The following is a 10,975-nucleotide window of genomic DNA, read 5'->3' on the forward strand; positions in this document are numbered from 1 at the left end:
GGGAGGGGCGGGGAGGGGGGAGAACACAGAAGTGGCCATTTGCTAACAGTGCTAGCGAGGCTCGATGCCCATGGGACTGGCTACAGCACATCTGCCTCCCCACATAAATCCACGGCAAATCCAAGTCCCTTACATAAAATGCACAGATTTGCACATCATCTGCTTGCCTGCTTCCTCCCGTATCCTTCATTCATCTCTCCAGATTCCTTACTACAGCTGGTGAGACGTAAACGCTGTGTGTAGCTGTTTCTCTGCGCTGTTTCAGGCCTAATGAAAGGTGCACGCTGCGTGCTCTCCCTCCACAGCTGGTGAAGCTGCAGGCTTGGAAGCCAAAGCAGGAGGCTGAGTGCGTGTGGGAACCCCGGAGGGGGCTTCTAACCCGAGAGCCGTGGCTGAGGCGCAGAAGCACCAGGACTTAGGAGGACAGGGTCTGTGGTTGCGGACGCCCCCGTTTCGCTAGATAGGTGCACACCTCTGTGTACGCAGTGATGCCGTGGCTCTAGCTGCTTCTGCTCACGGTTCCGGGTGAAATCAGCATCTCTGGGCCCCCAGGGGCAGCCTAGAAATGGGAAGAGGAAGACTGGCCGCCTCTGCTCGCGCGAGCAGGAGCAGTGTGTGCAGGGAGCAGCCACGGTCGCATCGGGACAGGGCATGGCTTGCCTTTTGGTATTTATTAAAATGCTTCCCCGCATCCAGCCACAGTCTCTAAGTTCGGGCTTGTGCTGATTTACATGGAAGACAAATGGGACTAATCCCCAGCTGTCTACACCCACATGCAGGGATCCCACCAGCTTCACATTCCTGGGATTTTCTAAGGACGGCTGTCTGGCCCGGCAGGAAGCCCAGCGGAAAACATGACACCAAGAAGGACACTGTCCCCTCACAGGGACCAGCAGGGAATTCCGGGCCCGTGTTAGTAACATGTACTGGTGAGTGAGGACAGAGGGCTTCAGACAGGGCCGCTGGCTTCTGCTTGCAAAAGGCATTGATTTGATCTTGGTTTTGCAGCTGAAACTCAAGCCCTCCTGGCAGCCAACTCTAAGGAAATTTCGGCACATTTTAGTGTCACTTGGCAGTCGAGCATGAACACACGCAAACGCTATGATTTTTAATGTTGTTTATTTAAATCAAAATCAACTTGTGTTCTCAAGGGTGGATTGCAAAGGTGCAAAAAGAACGTGGTGTTCAGAGCCAATGGTTCTGTTCCATTTCTCCTAAAAAACTAAGGTGCAGTGTTGGGGTAGAAGGGATCGAAGCATGTGGGGAACTGCTTCACTGAAAATCAGATTTCGATATTCAACTCGTTTTGCTTGGGGACTGGCTGAGATGTTGAGACTCCCGCCCGATGAGACAGCATTCATTAGCGGAGAGGCAAGACACATGCCCACGGCTCAGGCTGCACAACTGGTCACGAGTGCACCCATGTAGCCAGATGTTGGCCGCCTGCTGGCCAGGTTAGCAAGCCCCTGCGGGGCGCGGCCCAAGGGTGCAGCGGTGCCATCAACAGCCCATGCCTGAGTCCTGGCCTCCTCCTGAGCCTTCCAGCGATACTGTTGCAGGCCGTTTTGGGTCAGTCTGTGTGTTTGTGGATAAAATAGGGTTCCAGCTAGGACCGAGGGACCCTGACTGCATCAAATAACTATGCATTTTAAACATGGGGAAATGACAGCGACAATTTTAAAGAAGGCACTGAATAAGGGCTCCGTGATCAATTCAAATCCATCCTACAGTGACGGGGTCTCCTTGGCCAGAACACGGAACCGCAGAGACAGGCTCTGTATTTGCTGCTGTTTGTGGCTCGGAGAAGCACGCTGAGCACCGCCGCAGCCCGCGAGCAGATTTTCGTGACTGAGAGATGAGACAGAAGCCTCAGGGGAGCTCCACTCTCCTGTGCCCTTAGAGCCGGGGGAAGCACCACGGGCTAAGGAACACACGTGGGCAAAAGATGCAAGGGGCGCAGGGTTCTCCCCCTGAAGCCGCCTGAAGCTCCTTGCCTGCTAGCAGGTTCTTGAGCAGCTGGCCCTAAGTCCGGGTGCGTGTGATCTTGGAGCCAAGGGTCTTCGCAGTTCTTCACCATTGAAAGCCTGTAAGCACAGGGCAGGATCTCACCCCACCTGCTTGCCAGTGAGTAGTATTTGTGCCTGGTGTGTTGGCAAACCCCTGTAATCCTAGCACTCTGGAGGCTGAGGCAGGAGGGTTGTGGTGAGTTTGAGGCCAGCCTGGGCCACATAGTGAGTTGAAGCCCACTGTGAACTACCTAGTATACCTCCGCCTCAAAACCAGAAAACAGAAGGAAAGAATGCACTGAATGCTAGGATGAGTGCTGGTTAATTGCTTAACTCTTCCCTTCCAAAGCATTCTTCAGCTTTTGGAAGAAATGGGAGTCAAGTGAAAACATGCAGACGTGAAAGCAGTGCATTAATTATTTTATTAATTTCTTCTTTTTACATTATGGGAAACGCTCATCTATTTACAGTTGTTTTTGTCCACACACAATCTAGGTAAATAAGCCTATGAAATTCCAATTCAGAAAGCCATAAAAATGTTCCCCACCCCTCCACCAGACGGCTTTCAAATGAATCTTTTTTTTTCCAAGCCAAAATAATTTTTAAAAATTACACTTGGGAATTCATATATGCTAGTGATTTACATTCCAGTTATTTAAAATATGCATCTAGACATGTTTTTAAAAAGAAATGGTAAATTCACAAGGATAAGGCTTAAATTAAAGTGGCAATGCACAGTAAAACATTAAGGAAACATCTATAAATAACAGAAATATATTACAAATAAATTAGTTCTATTTACCATTTCAAATATTAAAAATCTTTAATCCATTTCTTCATCTCTCTTTACAAAAAGGTTATGTGAATTGTATGGAAACATTTGCAAAAAATATAATAAATACTTAATTTCTTTGAACTTTTTTTTTATGGGGCAACAAACTCCTTTTGTAATCCCCCTACCCCAGAAAATGCCCGATACCTTTATACCAAAGTTAAACAAAATAAGTAATTTTTTCAGGGTACATACATTTTCCATTATGAACTAAAAAACATTTCTACAAATTACATCAAAAAGAACAATGTAACAAAGGCTTACACTCATGGATGCCAGTTTTAGGGGTCCAGCCTACCAAGCAGTGTTGTGCGGGGTCGTGGTCTCACATCAGTAATCAGCTTTTTATAAAGTGTTTGTACAATTTAAACTGTTTTCAAGGAAGGCAAAGGTCATGACACCCTATAGGCGTTTGGCTAAAAGGTTTAAAATTCTTACCAAAAATAGCTTATGAATATACAAATACCATTATAGACAAGATAAACAGGCCTTCTCTTGTCTCGCTTTAAAACATCCTGGGCTACATCAGTTTCCAAAGAAACTATTGTTGGACACTCTTGAACCTCACTAGAATCAATTTCTTTCCTTCTTCTTCTTCTTCTTTTTGTTTTTTTATAAATCAATTTGTTAATCTATGTCTTAGCTCTCCCTGGGGGCACAGAGCTCTGCTGGGATCGTGGGTTTGGGGGTGGAAGCGGCTTCCGGGTGACCACATAGTGGGTTGAATTCTGAGCCTTCTCAGGAGTTCGGATCGCTGGAGACGGCCACCAAGGCCCTGCTGCTGCCCTCCTCGGCTGCCACAGGTGAAGAAAAGGGGCGGGGTTTTGGTTTTCCTGAAACTAGCAAATCCTCAGTGTTTTTGCTCCCGCTTTGCAAAGCACTTCAGGCTGCTTGTCCCCTAGTTGAGAGTTGGTCGGTTAGTTTTGACATAAATGAGTAGCCCTTTTCTTGTAAACCACAGCAGTACGCGTTTGTGCCCCTGCTGATAAAGACAGCTCAAAGCAGAACAGGCTCTGAGAGGTAGCGAATTCTCTAGTGGTTTCAGAATACGTTTGTGAAGAATATTTGTCGCCAGAACCCATTGCCTCTCTTAAATTTATAAATAAACTGAAATTAGCACCAGGCTAGGAGAGTGTATTAAGAAAAAAAAAGTTTCTCTGGTGCGAGCATACTCGATGTTATGTTGTTGTTTTTTAAACTTTTCCTTTTTTGATGGTGAAGTTTAGGTCATGAGCTCGACATAAAATGCCAGTGACACTTTAAAGTCGCCATACTCTAAATGTTTAAGCTGCTTCAAGGAGTAAGGGCGGTGAGAGACGTGCACACTGCCTAGGAGTCCAGACGCAAAATGCAAACCGACAACGTCTGTCCCATCCTGAATTTCTTCAGCGTTTGTCATTTGGGACTCCCCCTCTCTTCCTGCCTGCCCACCCTGTGGGGCGAAGCTCTGTCCTGCTACCTGGAGCCCCCAGTCTGCGGCAGACTTTGGAAGGAGACAGCGTGCTCACTGGCTGGCAAGCTCTCTTTATCCGCTGGACAGAGGACAGTTTCCTAGGCTGGGAGCACATGAACGCTGTGGCTAGGAAGCAGAGAAAAGGCCCGAACTACAGGCTCAAGTGGATGGTGCGGATCACTGAGGAATGACAGGAAAACCCAACTCTCCCCCGAAAAACCCCGGAAACAGGCGGCACGCAGTGCGCGTCCCCAGGCAGCCCTCTGGGACCGATACTAAGTCCACTGGGCCAACCCTGTGCCCTTTCGGAACCACCGCCACAACGACAGGATACACAGCACGACGGAAGCCGATAGAACATTTCAGCTCCTCTGAGAAATAGAAAAAAAAAAAAAAAAAAAAGTAAAAAAGAAAAGAAAAAGAAAACAAAACCCTAAGGAGTATCTTAAACCATCAGTGCCTCCTTTGCTTAGCCTATCTTCGTTTTATTGCCTTTCGGAATAGATTAATTTCCCTGAAAGATCGAATTTACAATCTTCTGCTGATTGAAACATTTGAAGCCCCGTGGGTGAAGGTGACTGAGGTGTTTCGTGCCGCTGTGAGGGGCGCAGGGCCCTGCGCAGCCCGGGTCCCCACACCCAGCTGGTCCCCTCTCTCGATCTCTGTCCCTCCACATTCCGGTGAGATGCTGTGATTTCTTTCTGAGGCTTGAAATAAGTGCTCCATCTGCTTTTTAAAAATTTATTTAAAAGAATAACCATTTAGGAGGAAAGAAAGGGGATCGGAGCCCTCGGTCATCTTTCCCGTGGAAGACAGCGAGTCCCAGAGGTGCCCGAGGTACGGATTTCGGAAATACCCTAGGTTGGTATTGCTGAGCTGCGGGAACACACTAAGTGCCGGAGAGGACGAGGGCGGGGACCTACAGGCGGCCTCGCTACGCGGCGGCCCGGCACGAGAAGGGGCAGCGGTGGATGGAGTGGAGGGCCAGGGCCGAGGCGGGCGTCCGGGGCGGGGGCGGCGCTCAGAGCCGGGTCTGCGCCTCGGGGATGTAGATCTCGATGCTCTCGGCGCTCTCGGTGGCCGAGCTCTGGCGGACGGACGCGGCGCGCTTGGCGGCCAGCAGGCGCTTGCGGGCGTCCTGGCGCTGCGAGCTCTCCAGCGAGCGCTCCCGGGTCAGCGGCGGCGCGGGGCCCCTCGCCGGCTTCTTGGGCACTGGAGGAGGGGCCCTCCTCTCCTGATCAAAGCAGAAGGTTCAGGACATTACACAGCTTCTCAGGACAAGCGCGGGAAGGACTGGGATAGGTCAGGACTTGGCACACACGCACACACATTTCCTGTCCTCCCACCCCTCGGGCGGTGGGTTCTAACTGCGCTCTGCCTAGGTCTAAGTTTTGCTTCGTTATTTGGGCATTCAAAAGGGGCCATGGGGAGAAATGCTGGTGAGCTTAATGCTGGTGAGCTTAAGGCTGGCGTGCAGGGTTAGGTCTGTCCAGGGGCAGGGTTCAGGGGCATCAAATGCAGCCTCCTGCCAGGTGTGGCGCTGCATGCCTGAAATCCCAGCACTCGGGAGACTGAGGCAGGAGGATGGCCAGTCTTCGCTACATAGTGAGGCCTGTCTCAAAAAAAGCCAAAATAAATAAAGTGAAAATGCATCCATTGCCCAAGGCTGGGGTTCCCAGCACACGAATGTGGTTTTCTCTGCAGACCAGCGCCGGACAGGGCCGGGATGCACCCACAGTGAATCTACAACTCAGCGCCAGCTCCAAGCAGTGAGCCCTCAGGAGCAAACTGGGCTAAGCTGGCACCCTGCCCCTTCTCCCAGGGACCCAGCCTCCTGCCCCTGAAGGAGAAAGAGGCTGTAGGGCTGAGGTCATGTGCTCCGAGGCCACTGAGTGATAACCCGTGTGTATATTCCACACAGACACAGAGAAGTACTGGGCCCCAGAGGGGGACACCAGGGTGACTCCTAATGGACCCTTCCAGGAAGAGCGACAGTCCACAGGGGCCTCAGGATGATGTGGGTACCCCAAAGGCCACCCCACTCCCAGGCACAGGAACAGCCATGGAAATGCAGTCCGGCTGAGGGGGTTGCCCTGCTTATCATCGGTCGGATGTGCTCAGTGCCCGGGCAGGCAGGAAAGGGCAGTGCGGGGAAGCTGTGGCTTAGCCACACAGGATTTTTAGGAAAAGGATGTAGAGCTCTCAGCTTGTGCCAAAGTCCACACAAACCCATTTCCATGTGCAATAAAATGCCCTGTGCTTCTGTGAAACTGAGTTGGAGAACTGTCCGAAAATCTGACCGAGTGACTCTGCCAGGGCCAGCGCGTGTCCCTGCACGGCACTTGGCACGGGGTCCTCCTCCATGGCAGGGAAGCACCCAGTGCAGCATCTGACCAGGGAGTTGCCCCAGGTGGCTTAAGGCAGAGTCTGGGTACCTGAAGGTGGAGGAGCAGAGCCCAGAGGGAAACAGGACCCCAAAACCCAGTCTCTTCCTCTAGGCTCCTGGAGCGGCGCAAAGCTGTGGTCACAGCCAAATGCACCTCCAGACCCTCACAACCAAGCTGGCAGAGACAACTGCCTGTGCCATGCATGCCAACGCTCAGGGCCGCTTTCCTGAGACGCTGAAGTCCTCATTGTGGGGGCGACTTTTTAAAGGTGTGAGTATTGGAAACTTTTTAGGCATCTTTCCTTCTTTGCGCAGTTTACTTTTAACAATGATTTTTAAATTATTATGAGAGCGGAATAAGATGAACTGGCTCTAGAAGGGAAATAACCAGTGTGCACACCTGCAGTGTTTCCTTAGAACAAGACCTGGTGTGACAGTCTCACTAGGTGATTTCGCAGATAAAGAAAAGCAGATGGGGTACAGTGTTGGGCTCCCGGAGTAACGGGCCACCTGTACATCAGTTGTGCTTTCATGCTGAACACTAAAAGCCCGTTCTGATGGTGACAGATTTGGAGCTGGGGCTGTGACAACAGCATCCCCACTCCTGATACTTACGGATGGTCCCTTGGGACTGGGCTTCTCCTGCCAGCCCCTGACCACAGGGCCCTCTCAGGACATGACGGGCAGCAGTGGAAAGGCACTTGGAAAGACAGGGCCGCCACCTCCCAGGGGGCAGACATCCCTCCTTCACCTCTAGAAAGAGGTTGACTTGCTCAAAACTACTTGACTTAAGACCAAGGAAGAGCAAAGAGGATTTTTTTTTTTTTTTTAAAGTCAGGCCTAACAGGACAGCCTAGGGACCTGGATGTCAGATGCCTGCTGGAGCCTGGTAGAAACCACCACACCTGAAGATGAAACTACAGCTGGTCACTTGAAGTCAAGGAATTGAAGTCATTATTTCTAAACAGTTGCATGTGGACCTCCGTGAGCACTAGTATCCCAGGCAAAACCAACCAAAAGTGTAAGTTTTGAAAAAAAAAAAATCCCAACCTTTCTGATGACTGAGAAACTTCATGGTGCATGTTTTCAGACTTGAACAACCGTGACTTCTTTATTACTCTATTTATGAAATGATTATCAAAGTGAGTTATTCCTCAGGGCTTCCTGTTCCTCTCGGAAACACGTCCTAAGGTGTAAGGAAGTTGAACTCTTGCTCTATGGAATCATGTGCTGAAGTTGCCATTTATTTTAGTTTAAAAAGCAAAATGGAGGCAGTTCCTTCCAGTGACTAAAGTGCTTTAACTTAAAGTTTAATTAACAAAAAAGCCACATTCCCATTTTTCCAATTCACAAAGACAGGTTTTTCTTTAAAAAATATGCCTGAAACATATTACAGATAATATCCCAAATGATTACTATGTAAACATTGTCATTACAATGAAATTAATATGATATCAGCTCCATTTCACATTGTAAACAGCAGGACTGGATGCGAAAGCCTATTTAGATGGTCCGGGGTTTGTGCAGGTTTTTAAGTGAACCATACAAAATCTACATTGTTCTACCTTCTTGTCAAGAGGATCCATCTGTTTCCAATTATTGGCCTTCAACTGATGGAGTTCATCAAATTTCATACTAATATTTTCTATGGACAACTGCAGCATGTCCCAAAACCCTGCCAGGTCCTGGGAGGTGGGTCTCGGATGAGCATTGGGGTTCTGTGCAAGAGAAAGAGAAACAGAAGGCTTTTAGAGGCAGTCATGACGGCAGCGAACAAAGGGTCTCAGCCGGGAAGACGGGGGAGGAGCGCCCAGTTTGGTTTTCAGACAGGAGATAAAAACCAGCCCACAAATGGCAACTTTGTACCTTTCTTGGTCTGAGTCCCTGGTTTCAAATGTCAAGGTCGGGAAACTGCTCTCCCTGAGACAGGGAAGGGTTGTATCCCTCAGTTGGGCGGGTGGGGTCTGCACATAGGAAAGCCCCCCCAGAGTCACCTTAGCAGGATGCCTCTTCAAACACTGTACTTGGAAAAATGCAGTCTATCATGATGAGCTATCTGACTTGGTGACACACGGTTTATTCATAGAATGGAGAAGGAATCTGAATTAAGATTGGCTTTCATATAGGAGGAGCAAATGCTGAGTAAATAAGTGATAAGTAATAAAACAGTATTTTCAGAATCCTATGTATCACTTTGGGAGGTGCTGGGGATCGAACTTCCCACCTTGCACACAAGAGATACAGTTTGTCACTAACATACACACCTGCCCCCCAAACATTATGTGTTTATGAAAGTATTCCTAAGAGTCACTTTATCATAGGACTGCTCTGGACAAATCATTTGGAGATGGGTTGGTTTTCAGTGGCCTGTGACATCACATAGGGGACCTGAGAACACAGTGTCTCAGCACACGCATGTGTCCTAGAGGACATCTGCCCCATGGCAAGCATGCTGGGTGTTCGAGGACTCTCTGTCCCTGTCCACACAGCCCTGACAACAGAAAGGAGAAACCTCCATTTCTATGTCCAAAATGCAAGCAAGAGACAGAGAGTCAGGGTCACTGCTCTTTGCTGCCACTGCAGTGGCTTAGGGCTCTCATGGCTATGTGGCGGGAGACGTAGTGCTTAGGAGCTCCCGCCCCGGTGTCAATTTCAGTCAACCGCTGGATTCCAGGCACCTGCACAGACCAGACCGGGAACCTAAGGTCAAATAATAACATGAGGCCAGTTTTAGAACAAATCCCTAAATGAGGAGTTTGTCCACCATTGGAGTGCTACTCTGTCACAAAGAGGGACACACTTCAGTGATTTGAGACCAGGCTGTGAAGTGAAATAAATCAGACACCCAGGCTTACCTATGGCATGGTTTCTCCTGCAGAAGAAACCCACAATACAAATACAGTGTAAAATAAAACAGGAAGTAGGGGATCTTTTCCAAATGGGATGGACAATGAGGTGAAGGGAGAGGGAAGAGAGAGAAGGGGAAAGGATTTCAAAGAGAGAATTGAAGACAAAATGGAAAGAGCTTTCAGAAATGGAAAGGGGAACAAGAGAGGGCTGTGGGGAGGGGGACAAAAAAGATTCAGATGTGCTGCTAGGGACGTGCAGACTCCCAAGGAGGAATGTGACGCTACGTCCGCCAAGGTTGTACTCATAAAAATAAAATAAGGCCCACCACTAAGGAAAATTCTTGGGTGCGCTAGTGTCATTGGCCTGGCTGAAGTGAATATAGATTGAGATATATTTATAAATAGTTCTAACTGTCTGTAATGCTGAAGCACCAGAAGAAATAAATTCTCAACATTTTTAAGCGCTTGGTTCAGCATTAAAATCTGCCCGGAGGCAGGGATCCGGGAGCTCGGCGGCAGGGCGCACGCTCAGAGCATGTGAAGTCTGGGTTCTGTCCCTGACCCTGAGAAAACCTCCATTCAAATGACACCAGAAGTAATACATGGGCTTCTGTGCAACATTTTGACCTCGTAGACAACAAAGTAAATTTCTCAACATTTATACATTCAGAATAGATAGATGATAGCTTTGACAAAGTGCCTCTCAAAACATTTCAAAATCTCACAACAAATTTGATGTACTGGTAACTAAGAACTCAACTGTCCCAAGTCTGAAGTTTGGCGAGGTTGCCGGGGTCACTGGCTTTACTGGCCAAATTGTTTCAGGACCCCCGTGCTAGAGAGGACACAAGTGGAGTCCTTTAGCCGGAACCCTCGGGGCAGAGGTTGGGATCCTGGACTTTATAGGACTGAGAGTGTTTCCATACATACATACTCCGGGGATGAGATCCAGGTAAGTGTTTGCCTTTTGTGTGTCTGAAGGTAACTTGGAGTGCGCCTGTCTTTGGCTTATGATTTGTCACATGAGGTCCTGCCGTAGAATTTTCCATTTGTGGTGCCGTGTCGGTGCTGGGAGGTGCAGTGTGGAGTGTCTGGCCTCTGGGCTTTGGTTGAGGGTGCTCAGCTGCAGTTCCACGTGACCCTCCCTGTGGTGTCCCCTCAAGTGTGCCTGCCTGCGCTGTGCCCTCTCCCAAGACTCCCTTTGCCCCTGTACTGTCCAGAATGGAAGTGTTGGGGCCGGGGAGATGGCTCAGTAGAATAAGTGCTTGCCTGGCAAGTGCAAGGGCCTGAGTTCAATCCCCAGTTCCGCAAAAAAAAAAAAAAAAAAAGAATGGATGTGTTAAGAAATAGAATGAGGGGCCAGGGAGATTGCTCAGTGGACTAAAACACCTGCTTAGGCAAGCGTAGGCAAAAAGAGCAGGAACCATGGTTCGATCCCCGGCCAGCCAC

General features: G+C 49.1%; 1 protein-coding gene across 1 annotated transcript in view; it reads right to left on the reverse strand.

Moving 5' to 3' along the window:
• Window positions 1-5,312: 5,312 nt before the first annotated feature.
• The window catches only part of Dlgap1 (DLG associated protein 1), a 300,841-nt gene continuing 295,178 nt past the window's right edge, over window positions 5,313-10,975 (reverse strand). Inside the window, exons 9-10 of the mRNA XM_012515706.2 lie at window positions 8,243-8,395; window positions 5,313-5,525 (exon numbers count right to left, since the gene is read on the reverse strand). Of these exons, the coding sequence (XP_012371160.1) occupies window positions 5,313-5,525; window positions 8,243-8,395 (366 nt within the window). The remainder of the gene's footprint in view (window positions 5,526-8,242; window positions 8,396-10,975) is intronic.

Source organism: Octodon degus, unplaced genomic scaffold (assembly GCF_000260255.1).
Source record: "Octodon degus isolate 3935 unplaced genomic scaffold, OctDeg1.0 scaffold00075, whole genome shotgun sequence".
NCBI lineage: Eukaryota > Metazoa > Chordata > Mammalia > Rodentia > Octodontidae > Octodon > Octodon degus.